This window comes from Phodopus roborovskii, unplaced genomic scaffold, assembly GCF_943737965.1.
Source record: "Phodopus roborovskii unplaced genomic scaffold, PHOROB, whole genome shotgun sequence".
Taxonomy (NCBI): Eukaryota; Metazoa; Chordata; class Mammalia; order Rodentia; family Cricetidae; genus Phodopus; species Phodopus roborovskii.
The window spans coordinates 13,271,884-13,295,279 of NW_026125295.1; the positions used below are offsets into that span (position 1 = coordinate 13,271,884).

Sequence of the window (23,396 nt, forward strand, 5' to 3'; positions counted from 1 at the left end):
TCCTGTTAAAATTAGGTGCTCTGAGGGGGAAAGAATGTGCAAAAAGAGCCTTCCTACATTATGGCTTTCACTTACCCAGGAGGCTGGGGCTGTCTTCACTGAGTAGGAGGGGAAATTCTCCACCTTCCCCTGGGAATTTAGACAATTCTTATTTATGTATTTTTATTATTTCTTGTGTAAAAATATCAAACAGCAGTTAATAGGTGGTCTGCTCTTAGGTATATCCACCTAGGCCATCTGGGAGACAGACGTGGGCTTTATTCCACATCTCTATGTGCAGCCCAGGAGTATAAATGGCACCACAGAAATCTGACGGGTTTTCCTGGCTAGCGCCTGAAGATCCCAGCTTCTGATTTAGCTGATTGATAACAGGCAAGGGGCCTCCAGAGTTAGCCATCAACTCTACAGTGAGGAATATTTTGAGTGTAGTGGGGCCATCAGTCAACCAGTAGGTGGCAATTTGGCCAAAGGTAGTTAAGTCTATAGACTAGTTATTCCACCTCCAATTCTTTGGAAATCTTCTAAATTCAAGTTTCAAAATGGCACACCAAGTTTTACAAGGTAGAGGATGTCTTTAAGGCAACAATTTCACCATCATAGCCATGCCCAGAGCTCTGATTCCACCATTTCCCTCCCCTCACCCTTCAGGACTACCTAGTCCTGCCCACTGCTTCTCAGCAACAGCTGTCCAGCATCCAGAAGTCTTCAACGGTGCTCAGCCTCACAAGCTGGGGGCAATCCAATTAAGGATCTTCATGGCGATTTCAAAGCCAAGGAAACAGGCCTAAGGAGAGGTCAGTGGAAAAGAAAGATCAGCAGAGGGTGACCACCTGCAGCACCATGCTTGGCTAGCCCTGCGAACACCAGAGCGCCTTCCCTACCCGATCCCATTCCCACCCTTATTAAGGAAGCAAATTGATCTGAGTGTGGTAAGGGACACCTGTACACCCAATACTCCAGAGGTGAAGTCACAGAGATCTCAAATTTGAAACCAATGTGGACTATACTGTAGGACCCTTCAAATGAAGAAAGAGATAGGAAGAGGGGAGAGGAGAGAGGGAAAAAGGAAGTTATAGAGTCACTTACTCCCAAGAGGAGTAAAATGTGTATGGCTAGGGCTAGAGAGATTGACACTGGCTAAGAGCACTGATTGTTCTCCTAGAGGACCCAGGTTCAATTCCCTGCACCCACACGGCAGCTCACAACTATCTGTAATTCCAAGATCGGATACTCTCACACAGACATACATGCAGGGGGAAAAATGCACATAAGGCCGCTCTCTAACGCCAGCGCCGAGCTCCAGCCAAAGGAGAAGGAGGGTAAGTATGGAGGTGTTTATACCATGGCACGTACAAAGCAGACTGCCCATAAACCCACTGGTGGTAAAGCACCCAGGAAACAACTGGCTACAAAAGCCGCTCGCAAGAGTGCGCCCTCTACTGGAGGGTTGAAGAAACCGCATCGTTCAGGCATAGTACTGTGGCACTCTGTGAAATCAGCCGCTATCAGAAATCCACTGAACTTCTGGAAGCTCCCCTTCCAGAGTGTGGTGCGAGAAATTGCTCAGGACTTCAAAACAGATCTGCGCTTCCAGAGTGCAGCTATTGGTGCTTTGCAGGAGGCATGTGGAACCTATCTGGTTGGCCTTTTTGAAGATACCAACCTGTGTGCTATCCACGCCAAATGTAACAATTATGCAAAAGATATTCAGCTAGCACGCCGCATACGCGGGGAACGTGCTTATGAGTCCACTATGAGGGGAAGCATTTCATTCTCAAAACTGTTTCTCCTCTTCTTCCTGTGATCAGTAGTTCTGAATATTAGATATTTTTTCCATGGGGTCAAAAGGTACCTAAGTATATAATTGCGAGTGGAAAAATAGGGGACAGAAATCAGGTATTGGCAGTTTTTCCATTTTCATTTGTGTGTGAATTTTCAATATAAATGCAAGATGTAAAGCATTAATGCAAGCAAAATGTTTCAGTGAACACTTTCAACAGTTCAACCTTATAACAATTATAAATAAACCTGTTAAAATTTTCTGGACAATGCCAGCATTTGGATTTTTTTTAAAATAAGTAAATTTCTTATTGACGGCAAAAAAAATGCACATAAAATAAGAATATTAAAAATGTGCATGGCCGAGACTGGGTGTGGTGACAATCCTAGCACTTTTCCTGGGAGTTTGGAGGCAGCCTGGGCTACACATAGAGACCTTGTTTTTAAAAACAATGGGGCAATAGAAGAGAAGGATGGGGAGAGAACACAGAGAGGAAAAAGAAAATACATGTCCTACAACCGCCACTTCTGATAACGAGATCAAGAAATTCACGAGGAAGCTCTGGCAATCCCAAGAGCAAGCAAAAGCCAGTTCCTTGCACTGAGTGCAGAAGGAAAAGCCATAGCCCTTGTCAGATACTTACTGCATTGGCTGGGAAGGCTCTTATCATTACTGCGTTGAATCCTTTGTACAAGGATGCGACTCCTTCATCCCGGATCAGCTCTCTCAGCACGTCTCTGAAACCATTGGGATATTTTCCAGGAGGGGCTGTAGGGCAGAACCCAATTTTCTAAGCTCCAGGAAGCTTTGTGACCTGACCATGGCAACTCACATGGAGGCAATCTAATAACTAAATGTTGGGTCAGAGCTAGCACCAGGGCAAGGACACCTTGAAGGCCATCTAGAAGTAGTCCACAACTCAGCTGACACCAGGGCAGACACAAATGTCTGGATTACTGGTGCCAAAGGAGTTAAAAATTGAATTAAACAGCCTCAGGTCAAGTTGGGGGGGGACATATGGGGTGTGGGGGAATAGACTCCTGTGTTTAGACTGACATGAAAGAAATCCTTCCTAGAATATAAATATGAAGGAGAAGGTTGGTCAGATATTATATTCTGCCACAGAAAAGAGAGACTATATCCTCAGTTTTAAGACCTGAGCACTTACCAGGTATGGCGGTGCACCCCTGTTTATATTCCCAGCACTTGGGAGGTAGATGCAGGAAGAGCAAGATTTCAAGATCAGCCTTGGTTATATAGTAAATCAGAGGCCAGCCTGGGCTACATGAGACCCCTTCACAAACAACAAAAACAAAACCCCTGCACCCCAGGGTCCACTATGCTAGGGCCCACTCCAAATCTACACCACTCACCAGTCTGGAATCGAGATTTGAGCACATCTGGGGGAATTGCCACAGCCCAGTTGAAGATGCCAGCAAAGCCTCCAGCCACCAGGATCCGAGGTACACTGAGGTCACTAACACTGCAGAGCATCACAGTCCCAGTCAGACACAGTCTTGGCAGTGCAGTTCAGACCAGTCCCTCTATCATACTCAGGGAAGGAGTTACTGGAAGGGCTTCAGCCTGGGGGAGTGGGGGGGTCAGGGCCCATGACCTGGAAGCTGCCAATCTGTTGGAGGAGGTTCCATGCATTATTTAAAATACTGCACTGAGTAAGGCACAGAGTAAAAGATGTTAACTGCACCCCAGCAGCTAGCTACTAAAGGAACAACTACAAGGAGCCAAGAACAATTATCGTTGTCTGCTTCAGACCCACCTGTGGGAAGGGACAACCTACCCAGAAGAGGGAAATGGCTTCTACATTCTAATGTTCTTTTCACCTCTTTCCCTCTGGAGTGAAGAGATTTTTAAGCCATTCATATGTCATGAAATACATCCCACTGGCTGGAACATCTGTTAGTGGCAAGAAAGAGGTGAATTAAAAACAAATCAATAAAATGTCCACAGATTGGCACTAGAGTATTCAGAGATTCCTGAGTTCTTTTTAAAAACAAATTTTTTATTTTGTTTTTTTAAGACGGAGTTTCTCTATGTAGCCATGACTGTCCTAGAACTAGATCTGTAGACCAGGCTGGTCTCGAACTCAAAGAAATCCCCTACCTCTGCTTCCCAAGTGCTGGGATTAAAGGCATGTGTCACCATGGCCTAGGTAATTTTTTATTTTTTTGAGATTATACTTACATTGCTTTCCCTTCTCTTTCCTCTCTCTAACCCCATGTGCCAACCCCATGCTCTCTTTCAAATTTATGACCTCTTTTTCTTTGTTTCTATGTTTATATAGATCTATATACATAGTATAATATATATTATACATAATATATATTTATGTTAAATATATAATATATATGCATGTACACATATACATACACACACATAGGATAAATACAGAAATCCAGCCTGCTTGGTCTGTATAATGTTACTTGTATGCATACATCTTCAGGGCTCACTAATTAGTGTGCTATTCTCTGGGGAAGATCCTAAGAAGTTCTTCAGCAGCTACATTCTTTTTTCGTTTGTTTAGAGACAGGGTTTCTCTGTGTAGCCCTGGCTGTCCTGGAACTTTTTGTAGACCAGGCTGACCTTGAACTCAGCAATCTGCCTGTCTCTGTGATTAGAGGTGTGCTCCACCACCGCCCTCTCATCCTTTTTTATTTTTACTTTTTTTTTTTGGAGGGACACACCTTTAACGTCTGGACTTTGGAGGCAAGGGGGTCTCTGAGTTGGTAGCCAGCCTGGTTTACAGATCGTGTGCCAGGGTTAGCTACACACAGAAAACATGTCTTGAAAAACTAAAAACAAAAAGCAGGAGGAGGAGGAAGAGGAGCAGGAGGAAGAGGAGAGCCCAGCAGCTAGGGGCTGGCACAATTAAGGGATGTAAGAGAGGGAGGGAGGTGGCCATGTGCCCTATTTTTAATTTTTTAAGCTTTATTTTTTATTTTATGGGCTAGACATATGGTTCAGCAGTTAAAGGCTAGATTCACAACCAAAAATATTTTTTATGGAAAGGATAATTTTGCCTGCTTGTGTAAGTCTGTGTACTATATGTGTGCAATGCCCATAGAGGCCAGAAGAAGACATCAGATTCTCTAGAACTGGAGTTACAGACAGTTGTGAGCTGTGATGTGGGTGCTGGAAACTGAACCTGGGTACTCTAGAAAAATAACCAGTGCTCTTAACCATTGATTCATCTCTCCATCCCCTACATCTCTTGTTTGTTTGGCTTTGGTTTTTTTTTTTTTTTTTTTGAGACAGAATTTCTCTGTGTAACCCTGGCTGTCCTGGATCTCACTCTATAGACCAGACTGGCCAAGAACTCAGAAGTCTGTCTGCCTCTGTCTCCTGAGTGGAGACAGTGACATCCTATTTTTATAATCACCCTGCAGCTATCAGATGCTGCTGAGAGCAAGCAAACACGATGTAATTCATCTTCCAAGTACCCTGCAGGTGGTCACCAGGATGCACCAACTCTACTGGTTACAATCACAGCTAATTGTCTGGCCTTCTTTGAAGCTGCCATCTCAGGATAAGACTGTCTCTGCCTCAGGAATCCTGCCTGTTAAAACCAAGAGGAGGTCTGGGCGTGTAGCTCAATGGTAGAGCACTGCCCAAATCCACAAGCCCTGAAGGTTCCCACTACTCCTAAGTCTCCCTCCCCACCCCCACATCCCTTTAGCCATGATTTCCCACGTCATGACTCCGCCCCTGAAGAAACTGAGGAAGGATAAACCTCTCTCCACACTTCTCCATCTCCACGCTGGGTGAGACTGCCAATGAGCAAGGCACACAGGTGTCAGCATTGATCTTAAGTCCAGCTTCTCTGTGACAGATTCTCATCAGCTGACCTTCCCAGGTGACCTAGAGTGCAGTACTTCAGAGTTTACCTCGCATGAGGGTGAGCACAGTCCCTTTGTAGAAGCCACGGATCCCAAACTCCTGATAGAGCTTCTTCGCACAGTCCAAGGTACCACTGTACTTGGTTTCCCCTGAAGATGCCTGAATCTGGGAGGGATGGAAGGTCAGCAAGTCAAAACAGCAAGGTTCATATTGACCCAGCAGGTTTGGGGCTCCCTGGCTAGCCAGCTTAATCACTGAGGCTCAGGCTAGTAAGACATCTTGTCTTTTGAGACAAGATGGGTGGACCCCTAGGGACAACACCTGGGGCTAAGCCCTGGCCTCCACAAGCTCATGTACCCACCTGCTTATTTATAAAAGACAGTATATGCCAACAAGATACCAGGGGTGTTAGTACTGTCAGACAAAGATGTTTAAAGCAGCCATGATTTAAAAAACTCCTTTATTGAAAAACTATGAGTATGCTTAAAACATGAAAATGGCCACAGCAATGAACAGTTTTAGCAGAGAAATTAGAATATACACAGAAGACTCAAACAACATTTCAAACTGAAAAATAAAACTGAAACAAAAGACTTAATAGATACCGCACTCAACAGCAGCAAAGAGGAGAGGCACTGCCTCAGAAAAAGACAGTGGGCAGCGAGCTGGCTCGGGGTCGGCAGGGCACAGCCGGACAGTGGGTCTGCAGGGCCCTCATGAAGGTGGGAGAAAGGAGCTGACCCCACCAAGTTGTCTCCCACAGTCACACATACACGGCGGCATCTGCCCCATCCCAATAACAATACATTAACGTTTAAGATTTATTAAAAAAAAAAAAAAAAAACTCTTTTCTTTTTAAACCAAGCATGATGGTACATGCCTGTAATCCCAACAGCAGAGAGGAAGGGGCAGGAGGACCAGGAGTTCAAGACCACTATTCTCCACATAGTAAATAGGAGGCTAGCTTGGGCTACAAGGGACTCTGTTTCAAAAACAAACAAACAAAACTCAATAAAAACCCAAAACAAAACAACAAATATAACTAAAGCAATGCAGTAAGTGAATAAAATGTCACATGATGCACCCGCGCAGACCTACCTGCCCTTGTCAACAGCACTTCAGAAGTTGAAAGGGCCCCAGGTGGTGATGGCGTACTCCTTTAATCCCAGCACTGGGGTGGCAGAGGCAGGTGGATCTCTTTGAGTTCTAGGTCATCCTGGTCTACAGAGCTAGTTCCAGGACAGGCTCCAAAGCTACACAGAGAAACCCTGTCTCGAAAAAACAAAAACAAAACAAAACAAAAACCCCACAAAACAAAACAACAATAACAAAACTAAACTAAAAGGCTACTCATATCTCAGCAAAGTCGTTCCTGAGGGACTGAACCTTGAACCTTGCACATATAAGCAGACACTCTGCCACTAAACCATATCGTCTCTTATCAGGGCAGAAGGGAGGCTGCTCCTGCCCAAGATGCTTGCTCTGTGTCTCCATTTACTGCCCAAAGACCCAGTAAATGGCATTCTATAATTTTGTTTCTGTGGGGTTTTTGTTTTGAGACAGGGTCTCTATGTAGCCTTGTCTGTCCTGGAACTCTATGTAGACCAGGCTGACCTTGAACTCAGAGATCTGCCTGCCTCTTCTTCCCACCATACATGACTCATTCAATAATTTTTTTAATTTCAAGAACATCTGAATTTCAGGACTCATGCCTGCAAAATGTTCAGATATACAGCCAATTTGAGGACACCTGTGCTCTTCCTAGTTCAGGTTTATTGTAAAGATATTACATACATTTACACACAGAGATTTAAGTGTTTATTTCTCTGAGATAAAAGCCCAGGACTATACAGTTGCTGGGTTGTATGGTAGTTAAATCCTTAGTTGTTGTTTGTTTGGGTTTTTGTTTTTGTTCTTGCTTTTCATTTCTGTTTTCAGTACTCTGACACAGGGTATCCTTTTGTAGCCCAGGCTGGCCTATAACTCTCTCTATAGCCCAAGATAACAATGAACCTGTGGCAAGCCTCCTGCCTCAGATTCCTGAGTGCTGGGATTATAGTTCTGTGCCACAACACATGGACTTAAACTCTTCCTGCCTCCTCTTCAGCATCTGCCTCTTAGAAGGTACCACAACAGCTGGTATCTAGTTCATGATTCTTCCATGTTTGTTTTGCCCAGCTGGCCTAAAGATTTCATAGAGGGGGGAAAGGACGGACATAAATATAAATCTAGGCATGGCACACAACATGCCCATGACCCCAGCACTTGCCGCTAAGCCAAGTACAGGGAGACCAAGGCAGGAGGATCATGAGTTTGAGGCCAGCCTGGGCCTCACAGCAAGGCTGTGACTCAAACAACAAACCCACAAAAATACTAACACAAATGCAGAACTGTGTGCTTGCGTCCTTTTCACAGACCAGAACCTTACCTGCAGTAAACATTTGATCCGTTCTCCAGGGGTCATGATTCCTGTGGTGAACACACCAGATAACATCCCAGCTGCAAACAGCTGTGGGTAGCTGCATTGAGAACAAGAACAGAAGCAACCATCTGTGTTATCCACCAAGGACTGGGGTGATCCAAGCAGAGAGGATGGTTTTGTCAGGAAAAATAAGTACTTGCACTGGAGAAGCATTGTTGCAAGTCAATCAGATTTTACACAGACTCAATTCTGGGTAAATTCTGATGTCAAGTTAACAGAGCAAGGGTCCCAATGTCAAGAACAGGAGACTCTTGAAGCCCACACATAGGAGGGGCATACTTGGAATCCCCTAACATGAGAAAAGCTTTATAGAGAGATATGGTTTCTACCCATGAGCCTGTTGTGTTCAGTAACTCTCTGGACAATTTACCAGGTCTTTGCGAGCCTTGATTTCCTGGGATAAAGGACACTCTGTCCTGAGATCTAAACCTCGGTGGACCCAGTTCCCCTCCAATATCACATACCCTGGGCCACCAAGGGCCTAGAACACTAAGCCAAGGCTCAAGCAGAAAAGGTTCAAGGTCAAGGAAAATGGCTGCGGCCATCTCACAGGCTAAGGGCTAGCCAAGTGTTCCAGTTTCATTTCTGTTGCTGTGGTAAAATACTCCGACCAAAGGAAAGATGGGGTTTGTCTTACAATTCCAACCATCATTTAGGGGAAGTAAGGCAGGAAGTCAAGCAGCTAGTTATATCAGTTACAGTCAACAGCAGAGAGGCACAAATACTCCCATGCTGCCCGCTTTCTGCTTCTCTAGTTTTCCGTCTCATATAGTTCAGAGCCAGTGCTTAGGGAATGATGCCACTCACAATGGGCTAAATCTTCCTACATTAATAACAAAGACGTCCACAAACCAACCTGATAAAGGTAATTAACTACTCTCTTCACAGGTGACTCTAAGTTGTGGCAAATCGACATTTTAAACTAAACTTCAGACAGGTGGTGGTGGCCCACACCTTTAGCCTTTAATCCCAGCAAATTGGGAGGCAGGGGCAGACTGATCTCTGTGACTTCGGGGTCAGCCTGTTTACAGAGTGAGATCCAGGACAGCTAGGGCTACAGAGAGAAACCCTGTATCTAAAAAAAACAGAATAAAACAAAACACACCTCACCTTCATACAAAGCCAGTAATGAGGACGGTAATTAATGTAAGTGCTGAGAAATGCTAAGCTAATCCAGGAATGGTGGGTCCTCACTCTAACCCCACAGAATGAGAAGGAGCCTGAAACTCTTAGTATCTAGCACTAAAGCTGTCTGTGACACCTCTAGCAAGGTCTTATCTTTCTGGGATTAGTAATACCAGTATGGCCAGACACCCGGACACAGAGTCACATTCAGCATTTCAACAGAGTCATGTCCCGTCCCAACTTGTCCCCCACTTTCCCTCCTCCCTCTGCCCCACAATTTACTCATTAGTCCAAAGCTCTGACAAGTGAGCCTTCAGGCCAGAATCACCCCAAAGGAGTCCAAGACAAGAGAAACAGGTGCTAAGCAGTAACATCTTGTCGTGGCCGCTTCCCTGTAGGAAGAGCAAGTTTTGACAACCCAGTTCTCTGCCACATTACTTCAGACACACGAGCCAAGCACGCAGGCTGACAGCCGGACAGTCAAAAGCCTTTGTTTTCTGTTTCTTTTCATTTCAAACGAGGTCTTCTACTGCACAGGGTGACCCTGGCCTCTTAACAGGGGCCACAGGGCCAGCTTACAGGGTGTTTGCTTTGTTTTTTGAGACAGGATCTCATATAGCCCATGCTACCCTTGACCTTACTGTATAGCTGAGGGTAACTTGTCCCTCCACTTCCCAAGGGTTCGAAGTACAGGCATGTGCCACCATGCCTAGTACAGGGTATTTCTACAGTTTATTTATTATGTATACAGTGTTCTGTCTACAGGCCAGAAGAAGGCACCAGATCAAATTATACATGGTTGGGAGCCACCATGTGGTTGCTGGGAATTGAACTCAGGACCTCTGGAAGAGCAGCCAGTGCTCTTAACCTCTGAGCCATCTCTCCAGCCCTGACATAAAGTATTTTTAAATGTGCTGGTGATGTGACTAGTCTTCCAAAGTGGCTGCACCGTTTGTATCAATGTATACATTTTTGGGGCTGAGTGGTGGAGGCTATAGCCCTAGCTACTTGGGAAAGTGAGACAGGAAGATCTTACAGATTCAAGGACTGGTGGATCTCTATGAGTGTGAGGCTATCCTGGTCTACATAGTGAGTTCCAGGCCAGCCAAGACTGCATATGTTGAGACCCTGACTCAAAAAAGTAAAAAAAGAGTTTGAGGCCAGCCTGCTCTACAGAGCAAGTTCCAAGTCAGCCAGAACTACACAGAGAAACTCTGTCTTGAAAAACAAACAAGAAAATAAAATAAAATAAAAGCTGTATTTGTAATATAGTTGAGCAGTAAGTGCCTGTCCAGGATGTGTGAGGTCCAGTCTGTCATTTTTTAAAGTGCAAGCCTATTCAAGGAGCTGTAAGCACTGTTTGTTTGGCAGTCAGTGTTTTCCAGAAACAAAGGCCTGCTCTCTGCCTGTAAGTCTGACCCAGGTGGCACAAGAGACTTCTTACACATATGCCCAGCTTCACAGTCCCATGTTACACTGCTCTTTTACATCTCAGTAACTAAATTGCTCCTACAACACCATCAACCTCCACTCTTCCCAAGATGCCCAACCTTAGGGGCTGTTCCCAAAATAGGATCTTGTGTGCACATAGGACACCGTGTGGACACTATGAACACCTGTCCTATTCTGCTACTCCCCACCACCATTCCAGGAGGGGTCTGTGAGCGCTGGGTCTTCCTGGGCTCCCATTCCAGAACTCTGGTGAAACTCCTCTCCTTGCTAAATGCCTGTAGGGAGGAAAGCACTGTAAGGCTGACTGGTGGGATGGGGTCCTGACTGTCTCATTCTGCTTCTGGAAGAAGACTGCTTCTCTCATGCTGATGTTACTACATGGGAACACAGCCCATTAGCATGGTACAGCTGTGAGCTGGCACACATCTGGGGCCCTTTCATTCTCTACAGAAGCTACACTCATTCAGAACACCAGGATTCTAGGAACAGAATCTCACATTACAAACACCTCACATGCATCTTAGATCCTCACTCTCTTATAGGTTGACAGACTACAATCACAAGGCACCCTGACCTTGCCAGCCTTGGTGGTTCTTATGTTTCCTGCAGACTTTCCAGGGTTGTTTCCTGTATGGCTCAAGGACACTTGTCAAATCAAGAGTTTCACTCAAAACTCCCCCCGCAGAGAAACTTGCACATTGTTTTTAAATGTTGAGGTACTCAATTGTCCCCACCCCACCCCACCCCCAAGACAGAGGTTCTCTGTGTAGCCTTGGCTGTCTTGAAACTCACTCTGTAGAACAGGCTGGCTTGGAACTCACAGAGATCCTCCTGCTTCTGGCTCTTGAGTGCTGGGATTAAAGGTGTGCAGCACCAGCACCACCACCACCACCACCACCACCACCACCACCACCACCACCACCACCACCACCACCCAGCTCAATTGTCTCTTTATACCCAAACTAACTCTAAAAACTTACTAAAAGACATTGCAGAGCTGGAGAGATGGCTCAGTAGTTAAGAACACTGGCTACCTTTCCAGAGGACACAGGTTCGACACCCAGTACCCACAAGGCAGGTTCATAACATTCTGAAATGTCAATACCAGGAAATATAACACCACTCCTGGCCTTCTCAGGCACTGCAACCATGTGGTACAAAGACATACATGCAGGCAAAATACCCATACACGTTAAAATAACAAAACAAAATTTCTTTTAAATTTAAAGAAAATACAAAGGCTGGGATATATCTCAGTTGGGAGAATGTTTGCATGTTCAAAGCCCTGGATTCCATCCCCTGCACTGCATAAAACCAGGGGTGGTGTTATACAACTGTAACCTGGCAAAACAGTGGGTAGAGGCAAAAGAGGATCACAAGTTCAAGGTCATCCTTGGCTGCACAGGGAGTCCGTTTTAAAATTTATTTTATGTGCATGAATGTTTTGCCAGCCAGTATGAATATGCAGCATGAACATGCCTGGTGCCTGAGAAAGTCAAAAAGCATCTGATCCCCTGGAACAGAAGTTAGACAGTTGTGAGCCACCGTGTGTGCACTTGGAACTGAACCCACATTGTCTACAAAGGCAACAAGTGGGCTTAATCACTCCAGCCATCCCTCCAGCCCCTGCAACCTTCTCTTAACCATGTAACAGAAGTCTACTTCTGTCCTTAATGTAGCACTAGGCACCACCCACAGCTCTTGACATGCATTTTAGCATTCACTTCCAACAGCAGTGTGCAGTAGGGACTTAGCGTGGATAAGAAATCAATGACAAGGGGCAGGAAGGAAGGCGCTTTTCTTATACCCCTTCATTTCACAGAATGAAGGAAACTTCCTTCACCCAGAATGCCTACAAGTCAGCCCTGGGACCCAGGGGACAGCCTAATTGTCAAGACTTTCCCTTAACACATCTCACATCACCAAGAAGAGCCCCAAGTGCCACCTGAGAATACTTACTTCAGTATATCCTCTGGAGATTTCTGCTGTAGTTTCTTCCCCAAACCAAACCCAAAGAAGCACACAGCAAACATAGGGGTGACTCCAATGATGGGTGCAGCCATGCCCCGATACAGCCCTGTGATACCCTGCAAGGAGACAGAAACAGAGCTACTCCCACTCTGTGTTTCAGTGCTGGGAATCGAACCGAGGGCTAGGAGCAAGAGCTCACCTGAGCTGTACCCCCAACCCATTACACTTCCAAAACAGGGAACCCATGTAGCCTCTAACCTCTGATTTTCTTCTTCACCTTTTCATGCACAGAGACATCCACCCCCCCCCCCACATTTGTGTGTGTTTACATATGCATGCCTAGGTGTATATGTGTGCCGATTGCATGTATAGGTCAGAAGTCATCTTCAGCTGTCAGTCCCCAGCCATCAATCACTTTTTTTTTTCTTTTTTGAGACAGGGTCTCTCTAGATAGTCCTGGACCTTGCTATATAACCCAGGCTGGCCTTGAACTCACTAGAGAACTACCCGCCTCTGCCTGAGTGCTGGGACTAAAGATGTACCAGAGATACAGTATGACTTTTAAGATCAGCCTGGGAAATTTAGTGAAATTTGTCTCAAGTTTTGTTTTGTTTGTTTTGAAAGGGTCATACTGTACCCCTGGCTGGTCTGAAACTCCTTATGTAGATGAAGGTAGCCTTGAATTCAAAGAGATTATGCCTTACTTCCCATAATACTGACATTAAAGTCCTGTGCTACCACACCTGACCAATAAAAAATATTATTAAAAGGACTTGGGAATGGAGCGGAGTAGAGGAAGCTTGCAAAGATGGTTCTTTCTGTTAAGAGCCTTTTTTGACCTCTGTTGCACCAGGCAAGCATGTGGTGCACATACATACAGGCAGGCAAAACACTCATACACACAGAATAACACATCTTAAGAAAAACCTAAGTGTGACACCAGCTCTCAAGACACAGGCAGGGTGACTGAGAGTTTGAAATCGTCCTGGGCTTCAAAATAAGAATAAATCCCTCTCAAAAGACTAAATCCCTCTCAAAATAAGACTAAATCTCCCCCAAAAAGAAAAAAAAAAAAAAGGAGGAAAAAAAAAACCCAAAAGAAAGAAAGGGCAAAACAGTCATAATCACTAAAATGGTAAATTGGTGGATGAACATGTAGCCCAGAGTTTTTAGCATGCACAAGACTTAGATTTAATCCCTGGTACCTCAAAGCAAAACAAAAGGGAAATGCAGCCAGGTGGTGGCGGTACACGCCTTTACTCTCAGCACTTGGGAAGTAGACACAGGTGGGTCTCTGTGAGTTAGAGGCCAGCCTGGTCTACAGAGCGAGTTCCAGGACAGTCAAGGCTACACAGAGGAACTGTCTTTAAAAAAAAAAAAAAAAAAAAAAAAAAAAGACCTCCAACTGATCCCACAAAAGCCTGGCGCTGCTGTGGGCTGCAGGTGCATGCACCATGGGTAAAACACAGAGGCAATAACAGGGGTAGAACACAGATTTAGGAGGGAGGTAGGTACAAGAGCAGACTGTGACAAAGTCCCATCAAAGTTTCTCCCACAGCTCTGCACTGGGATGAAAAGGATGCCCAGCTCCTAGGACCACACATGCCTCCGGACAACCCACCTAATTTCCCTTCAATTCCAGTGGTCTGCCAGCTTCATGAAATACAACTCATGTCTGGCAGCTCCAGAAAACAGAGCTAAGTCTGCTACATTGAAAAAGAGGAAGGTGGACAAATATGGACTAATGACAGCTACTAAACTCTGCAAAGAGTTAGGTCTTTATTGTTTTCTTTCTGGTTTTTATTTTCTTGCTCTATTTTCCAAGCTGAATTCTGGTGATCCTCCTGTCTCAGCCTCCGTGTGTCAGGACTGTAAATATATACTACTTGGATTTGACTCAGGAGTTGGATTTACACCCACACCCACAATACAGCCCAAGAAAATAGTTGATCAAGAAACATGTAGACTTGGCTCTCTTCCATAAGGGCAGAGAACTATGGGTAGAACTGGAGTTTAGAGCCTCCCCAAGGCACTGATCAACCTCCATCCTGAGTATCGACTAGATAAGGAAGAAGGCCCTAAAGAAGAAACATAGGCCCAGCCGGAGATAGCTGAGCGTGCCCTGCCTCAACGCCTTCCTCCTACACTGAGTCCTGCAGGAATCCTGGACACATCTACACCAATGATGAGCCCATCCCTTCCAGGCACCTTTATATTTCTAGGTGACACCTACTCTTCAGTTTCTCTGTGTTTAATAAGGTCTACTTGGTACATAATCATATTCAAGTTGTATTTTAGTGCAATTGTAATCTTAGCACTTAGGAGAGTGAGGTAGAAGGATTAATGGGATGCAGTATGAGACACCATCTCAAACATCAAAATAAGAACGGTAGCTGAGATGGTTCAATGCTCTAGAGCACTTGCTGCTCTTGCTGAGGAACTGGTTTTAACTCCCAGCACCCACAAGGTGGCTCACAACCATTCATAACTCCAGTTCCACAAAATCCCATTCCATTTTCTGACCTCCAAAGGTCCCAGAACACACATGGACGTCCATACAGATAAATAATATTCTAAAAATCACATTCTATTGCCAGATCGTAGTGGTACACCCCTTTAATCCCAGAGGTAGGCAGTGAGTTTTATGCCAACCTGGTCTACAAAGGGATTTCCAGGACAGGCTCCAAAGCTACAGAGAACCCTTGTTTTAAAAAACCAAAGGAGGGAAGAATCACATTCTAGTAAAAATTATATAGCCAAATAACCCTAACACAATTAAATGTTCCTGTCTAGGAGTGTGGAGATTCATCTGTATAAATGGTAGCTGGAATTATCAAGTTCCAGAGCAGATGAGGAGGATATAGCTAGGGAGCTACAGCTGTGGCTAGCAGAACCACACAGCTGTCTTATTCCCTGAGAAAGGGACGCCCAGCACCCAAAGCACACCTCTCTAATAAGAGTCTTCCGGAAACAGTCGATGGTCCCAGAGTACATTGGTGGCTGTCCAGGCAAACTTGGTGGTTGTGTCTGTAGGCGGACCTGAAACGAGAAATTAAAATAATTACCTTCCAGAATTACCAGCAATGATCCCATTTCCTCTTTTTCTCTCTTTTTCTCCTCCTCCTTACTTACAGTGCTGGAGATTGAACCTAGAACCATGTATAAGCAGTTTTTCCACTGAGCTATATCCTCAGCCCTTCTACTTCATTTAAACAGGGAAATGTACGCCTTTGTGAACGTCTCCAGCATTTCCTTAATGTGATAAGTAGATTCAGATTCACTATTTCATTAATACTCATTCTATTTATTTATTTATCTTTGTGGCAGGAGGGATTAGGAGTACAAATTCATGTCTTTAGCTACATACTAAGTTTGCGCTAGCCTGGCCTTCATAAGACGATTTCAAAACAACAAAAATCACAAAAAAATATACCAATCAAAGTGGGCACTGGGTTTGTTGGTTAACACTTATTAATGCAAGCACTTGAAGTGGCTGTGTGGTAGGACATCATCATAAGTTCAGGGCTACCCAGGAATACGTAATGAAACTGGGGCAAGGCTAGGCTGCCCTGTGAGAACTTATCTAACAAACATTAAAAACATGGTGGTTTGTGCCTTTAATCCCAGCACTCAGGAGGCAGAGGCAGGTAGATCTCTGAGTTCAAGGCCACAAGTTCCCAAGTGCTATGATTATTTTTTCAGGATTTTTGTTTTTTTTTTTTTTTGAAACAAGGTCTCACTATGTAACCCCAGCTTGCCTCATCACAATGTAGACCTGTGTGTTTTTATTTTATTTACTTGTTTTTCTGAGGTCCAGTTTCATGTATCCCAAGCTGGCCTCAAATTCAATTTGTAGCACAAGGTGCCCTTGACCTTCTTAGCCCTGGGCTTCTATTTCCTAAGTGCTGGCATTAAGAGGCACCCTGCTTAGGTTTTACTTGGTGCTGGATATCAAAATGAGGGTTTCATGAATGCTAGACAAGTACTCTATCAACTGAGCTACAACCCCATCCCAGTGATTTTTTTTTTTTTTTTTGGGCTGGGGTGAGGGAGATGGGGGTGGTTTTGAGACAGGGTTTCTCCGTGGCTTTGGAGGCTGTCCTGGAACTAGCTCTTGTAGACCAGGCTGGCCTCAAACTCACAGAGATCTGCCTGCCTCTGCCACTCCGGTGCTGGGATGAAAGGTGTGTGTCACCACCACCTGGTGAGGGTTTGTTTTTTTTTTTTTTTAATGTCCCTTCTATTTATCTCATCATGGCATCAGTCATCTCAGCCAGGTGGTAGTGGCAGCCAAGGCAAACGCCTTTAATCCCAGCACTCGAGAGACAGAGGCAGGTGGATCTCTGTGAGTTCCAGGCCAGACTATTCTTACCAAGTGAGTTCCAGGACAGCCTCCAAAGCCACACAGAGAAACCCTGTCTCAAAAAACAAAAACAAAACAAAAAAAGAACTGGGTAGACATCGGCCATCTAAACCCGTGAGGACCTGAAGGCTGCTGCAGCTGATGTCACATTCTAACCCCATTTCCAAGCTCATACTTGCCTTGCCTTCACTCCTGGCCCAAACTATGTGTTGCAACTTAACCCCAAACTGCAGTGACAGTGTTGGGAAGTGAGACCTGATGGAAGGCATTGTTCATGAATGGATTAGTGCCAGCTGAAAAAAGACTTGAGATTGACCTCTTACCCTTCCATTCCACCATGGGATGACACAGCACAAACAGCGTTGGACAGTTATAGACCTATGGATCCTGGCACTCCGGGCCTCCAGAACTATATGCAATAAATCTTTGTCTTTGACTAACTGCTAGTCTCCAGTGTTCCAAGACCTAAGACACCTACCTCTCCATACCAGATTACATAGCTCTTCCTAGCCTTCCACTCAGAAATCAGCCAGCTTTTCTTTTCTTTTGTTTGGTTTTCATATTTATTTATTTATTTATTTTGGTTTTTAGTTTTTTTGAGACAGGGTTTCTCTGTGTAACAGCCCTGGCTGTTCTGGAATGTGCTCTATGGATCAGGCTGGCCTCCTGGAACTCACAGAGATCTGCCTGTCTCTGCTTCCAGAGTGTTCTGGATCAAAGGCTCTGGCTGCCATGTCTAGCAAAAGTCATCCAATTTTTCAATGCCTGTTCAACCCTAATGTCTCATAAAAATTTTCCAAGCCCCAGTTCTGAAGTATTCCAATTCTCAGTTAACAGCACATGCGGGCCATGACTCAGTTGCCTTGAAACTCTGAAAGATCCTTCAAGTACTTGAGCCCAGGAAGAAGGATCAGAAGTTCAAGGTCATCTTCTGTTTGAGGTCAGCATAGGATACATGAGACCCTATCTCAAAAACAAAAACCAAATCACAAAAGCATCAGTGTTTGGTTGGTGACCACCTCACACTCTGAGGTCAAAAGGACAGCAGCAGGCAGCAATCTGTGGTTTTGGTTCACACTAAAAGGAAAAGTCTTCTGGTGTCAACATGCCAGTGAGCGTTTTTTCAATCATTTATAATTTAGGACAGAGGTCACTGGGACTTTGCTGGGAGGAACATGAAGAACAAGAGGATACAAGTTCGGAGCCATGTTTATATAAGGAGACAGTAAAGATACTGGTTTTTTGTTTTTAAGTCTCAGGTGTGCAGAACAAGATGTCTGCCTCTGTAGAGTAAGATTGGGAATAAAGGCCATATAAGCAGAGCTACCTGAATGAACCACTGCCTTAGAGGCACTAACACTAGTATAGCCTTTGCTGCCTGCCAAGATCTGGTGTCACACTGTAGAATATGATAGATTCCCCCAGAATGAGCTCTGTCTTTGGTTAGCTTCACTCTCCAGGAAGCCATCAGACAGCCCAAGTCTGTCAACAGGAAGAAGCCTTGCATACTATTTTCTCTCTGAGGAAACTTCTGGATGTGGTATCTTCACAAGCCCCCAACATAGGTTACCACCCTTATGAGACTCGTGTTCTCTGGGTTCCATGGCCCAGCAACATACATCCACACATACATAAGACTCATGTCTTCTCCCCACAGGCTCATCCTGGCTGTGACCCCTATCAGACCTATCATTTTCCTTCAAGTCCATGTCTAGGGATAAAAAACCTAAACCAACAATGAGGCTTCAGGAGCTAAGTAAGTCTCCAGCAAGACCCTGCTAAGTGCAGCAAGGGAAGAATGGAGGGGTGAGGAGACAAAGGTCCAGCATGAAGCTCTGGTGAGTTTCCTCTGTGACTATGGTTTCCTGGCCCGAGACTGACTGGTCAGTGGACCCGCCATTGCTTCCTATGGGGATGACTATGCAATAGGTTGTGAGGCTTACCCTACAGTGAGTGACTGGCTGAAAATGGCCAATTGCCTCTCCAGGCAAGCAAAACTGCACAAGAGAAGCTATGAGCCACACTGGCTTCACGAGACTGTGTCAAAGGACATCTATGCCACCTTTGTCCTTTGTTTTGGGGGGAGGTTGGGTTTACAGGGATCCTGTTTCAATCTTTATAACAAAATATTAGGGTTAACTGGAAACAGGTCTGGAGAGGTTTGGTTTTTTTTTTGTTTTTTGTTTTTTGTTTTTTTTTTCATCCCCAAATAGTGTTCGGTCAGAAAAGACTGTCAAACGAAGACTTTGAAATAGGAGCTGTCTGGCTCTTGGGGCGCGAGGGACAGCCTTAGAATGGTCCTCGAGATTTTTTTTTCTTTTTGAGGCGCTGGGGGCGTTGAATGCAGAGCCTTTCGCCCTGTTAGGCAGACAGCGCTCTACTTGTAAACTACATAGCAACCCTCCCTAAACTTCCCACGGAAGCATCTACCCGCCCCACTGTCAGGAGGCAGCGTCTCGCTGGGACCCTAATGTTCTGGATCGCCTCGGCCCCCCCCCCCCAGCCCCCAATCCAGACTCCGCGCACCTTGACCGTGTCCAGGGGGTGCCCCACAAACACCAGGCACACGCCGCCAAAGCCGCCGGCCAGGAGGTTCTTAAGCGGACTGATGGGCTTCGGCTGGTCTGCCATGGTCAGTCTTCTGTCAGTCTGCCTGGCAGCTCCGGGCGGCCTAGGTCTTGCTCCGCTGCCCCAGCTACACTACAGGCTCCGCTGACCCTTCGCCTACATTAGGGTGGGCGGAGCCTTGGGCAGGTCGGAAGGAGGGCCCACTTGTCCTAGCATGGCTTCCGCTCGAAGTCTACTTCCGGCCGCAGTTCCTCCTCAGTGGGCGGGGCTTTCCCTAATGTTGTCGGGGAGGGGCTTGGGAGTGTCAGTCGTGGGCTTACTCCTCCAGGAAGCCTTCTTGGACTGGAGTGTTTTTCCCCCTCTGGTCCTCTGTGCAGAGGTCGCATATACCCTTTTATGTGCCAGCCACTCCTTTTAGGTGCTGAAACAGCACACAGGCCCCTATCTTAAGAGTTGGATAAACCATGACAAAGATTAAGTGAAAAATACATAGTACACCTTATGGTAAAAATTGTTCTGTAGGAAAACAAATCTGGAAAGAATTGGAATGTGTAGAATTTGTAATTCTAATTAGTTAAACGAGATTTCAACGGGAGAGTAAAGAATTAAGATCTGAGTCCTGTCCACAGATACTGGGTAAAGTATAAAGGACCTTTCTGGCAGAAGTTAAAGAAAATGCAAAGCCTCTGAGATGGGCTGTGCTGTCCAGTCTGAAGAAACCACGGGGCGGGGTGGGGGTGGGGGCTGATGAGGACAGAGAACAAATGGAGACTTATCGGAAGGAACTCTGTCATTGTGAGGACATCAGTCTCTTCTGCAAAGGGTTTTGGGCAGAGAATAACAATCTGAGATGAAATTTAAAACCAAAAACAAAACAGAATCCCTGTTACTTTAGCTGGTGGGAACAGCAAGGAGAAAAGCCAAGAGGCATGAAAAGGTTAAATGTCACGAGCAGAGATGTTGGCCTGGACCAGGGCACAGCAGAGACTGTACTGAGGAGTGGTCAGACTGTGACTATGTTCTAAAGGAACATCCAGGCAACCAGTTAATGAATAGACATGCCCTGTAGAGGAGCTGGAGAGCTGACTCAGCAGTTCTGACAACCAGGTGCTCTCACAGAGGACCCAGGTTCTGTCGCCAGCATCCTAGTGGCAGCTCATAGCTGTCTAAAGCTACAGTTGCAGGAGATCTGAGGCCCTATCTCTGCCTCTACGGCACCAGGCACACAGTCGTTCATGGAGGCAAAGACTCAAACATATATATCTTTTTTTAAAAACGGTTTGTGAGAGGGTTAGGGGTGATGCTTGCGTTTTTTTTTTTTTTTTTTTTTTTTTTTTTTTTGGCCTGAGCAAGGAGAGGAGCATCACTTTTAACTGAGGTTGGGGAAGAGACAGGGAGAAGCAGATTAGACAGTGGTAAAGCACATTTTAGACATGATTAGTCTGAGATGTCTATTAATAGATCTGTCCCTTGATCCAGGATTCTGAAGAGAGGCTTGGGCTAGTGGCTGAATTGGGTGTTAATCAGTGAAGTCAAGTCACCAAGGGAGTGGTGAAGCCCTTTCCCTTCCAGGGATTGGAGTCCAAATAGATGAGGAAGGACCTGGACAACAACCAAAGAAGTAACCAAGAAGCAGGAGAGCAAAGAATCTTTGATCACAGAGGGGAAGGGAATTTTATTTTAAGGTGTGTGGTGTTTATGTCGCATTTGTTTAACTTTGCAAAGCTGTGTTAACTTTGTCTAAAATACCTGATGGCCAATATGGAGGCAAAAGAGAGGAATGGGTGGGGCTGGTTGACAGATGAGAAATAGGAGAAATTTGAGGGAAAAAAGGATCTGGGAACCAGAGAGGATGAGGAGGACTTCGGGGGCCAGCCACCCAGCCAGACAACCAGATAGCCAGACACAGAGTGAGAAGGAAAGGAAAGGGATACAGGAACGCGTGCCTCCGGACGGGGGTCAGCTGCTTCTGCAGATCACCTTTGAAATGGAGGCCTTCCTTGTAGGAGCATTTTTGTGTCACATCTGCCCCTTCCTGAGTGACCACTAGTTCCAGTTTCAATTATTCATTGTTTTATTGGAGTGGCTTAAACACAGGTGATTGGTCTCATAGTTCAAGAAGTTATTATTAGTCTGGGAGATCAAGTGAGGGGCTTTTATGGTCTATACTAGGAGCCATTTCCTGTGTCCACAAGGTAGAGCTTTTGTTTTGTTTTAGTATTTTTCAGTAAAGTTCTCACAACGTAGACCTGACTGACCTGATATTTGCTATGTAGTTCAGGCTAGGCTCACACTCATGGTAATTCTTCTCTTTCAGCCTCTAGAGTGCTGGGATTAAACATGTGCCATCTTTGTTAGATCAGGTACCACTGAATTTTTAATTTTTAAGAAGTTTTATAAACATAGTTGTAATGGCATAGGCCTTTAATCCCAGCACTTGGAAGGCAGAAGCAAGTGGATCTCTGTGAGTTCAAGGCTAGCCTGGTCTACAGAGCTAGTTCCAGAACAGCCAAAGCTATACAAAGAAACCTGCCTTGAAAAACAAAGCAAACAAAAAGTTTTATGGGGATGAGTGTTTTGTATTATGTATGTATGCATGTGTATCACATATGTGAAGTGCCTATAAGATGCCTATGATCCGTGGAAATGGAGTTACAGATGGTTGCATGTTTCTATGTGGGTGCTGGGAATGAAACACAGTTTTCTACAAGAGCATTAAAAAGTACTGAGCCATTTCTCCAGCCCCTAAATTTAATACATATATGTATATATGAATTCATACAGTTGGTTTTGAAACTTTAATGAGAAATATGCACACACACATACACACACATGCACACACACTATGGAGCTCAAGAACCCTGTTGTTTGGTGTATCATTGACAGGAGGTGAGGTCAGGGTTATAGGCTATACAACAAATACACATGGTCACAAAATGCCAAAGTTGTGGCTAGCAAGTCTCAGTCACTATGTCACCATCAGCATGTTGGGGATGCCAAAGCTGATGGGGAAAACATGACTAAATTCTGGGCACTACAGGATGCCCTTCATCACAACCATCTCAACATGTATACATCTTCTTTAAAATGGCTCATCAAACTCATAGCCCTTATCCAACTCTTTTGGGTACCTTGGCCAGGTTTAAGGAATAACCTACTGCCACAAAATTGGTTTGAACTTCATGATGTTGATTCAAACTTTGGTGGTCTGCAAGGATCAGAAAAAAGCAGTCATGGACCCCCTCTGTGGGTGTTGGGAACTGAAATCTGGTCCTTTGCAAGAGCAAAAGTGCTCTTAGTCACTATTAAGGACATGCATGCATGAAGTATTAGAATCCTAAGGACAACCATCCCACAGTACCTACAGGGGAAGGGGGCTGGAATTGGTCCCAAGATGCTAAATCAAAAGCCAAAGTCCTATCAAGTCTCTCATATAAAATGGCACTTGATAGGTGAGCATCTCCATTCTGTAATTTGCCAGTGCAAGACATCTATAGAAAGGCTGTTCCCCCTTACTGGAGGGGATCCATTACCAGTAACAAAGTGATAGCCGAAATTAGTTTGTATAAAATATAATTTGGATCCTTTGCTGGTATCATCACGATTTACATGGATATGTTTTTGCCAACTCAAGCACCCAAGTATACTGGTTGTCCTAGTCTGCTTTCTGTTGCTGTGATAAAACCACGACAGCCCACAACATACCATCCTTGGGAGCGGTGACACTCACCTTAAATCCCAGCACTCAGAAGACACAGGCAAGTGAATATCTGTGAGTTCTAGGCCTGCTTGGTCTACAG

General features: G+C 45.1%; 2 protein-coding genes across 3 annotated transcripts in view; both read right to left on the minus strand.

Moving 5' to 3' along the window:
• The window catches only part of Impdh2 (inosine monophosphate dehydrogenase 2), a 134,829-nt gene that overhangs the window by 10,215 nt on the left and 101,218 nt on the right, over positions 1-23,396 (minus strand). The gene's annotated exons all lie outside the window — the stretch shown is intronic.
• On the minus strand, positions 169-19,793 carry Slc25a20 (solute carrier family 25 member 20). Its single transcript, XM_051204023.1, has 9 exons — positions 19,555-19,793; positions 15,612-15,704; positions 12,654-12,781; positions 8,064-8,154; positions 5,683-5,800; positions 3,622-3,694; positions 3,154-3,263; positions 2,424-2,548; positions 169-784 (listed from the first exon to the last, which is right to left on the minus strand). The coding sequence occupies exons 1-9, from the start codon at positions 19,657-19,659 to the stop codon at positions 722-724; spliced, it is 906 nt and encodes a 301-aa protein (XP_051059980.1). The 5' UTR covers positions 19,660-19,793; the 3' UTR covers positions 169-721.

Coding starts and splice junctions, on each gene's coding strand:
- Slc25a20 (XM_051204023.1), bottom strand. CDS start 19,659: ATGGCAGACCAGCCGAAGCCCATCAGTCCGCTTAAGAACCTCCTGGCC. Junction 5,801..8,063: donor GGATCAAATGTTTACTGCAG/GTAAGGTTCTGG, acceptor CATCCCTCCCAG/ATTCAGGCATCTTCAGGGGA. Junction 785..2,423: donor GAGCCTTCCCAGCCAATGCA/GTAAGTATCTGA, acceptor ACCTCTCCTTAG/GCCTGTTTCCTTGGCTTTGA.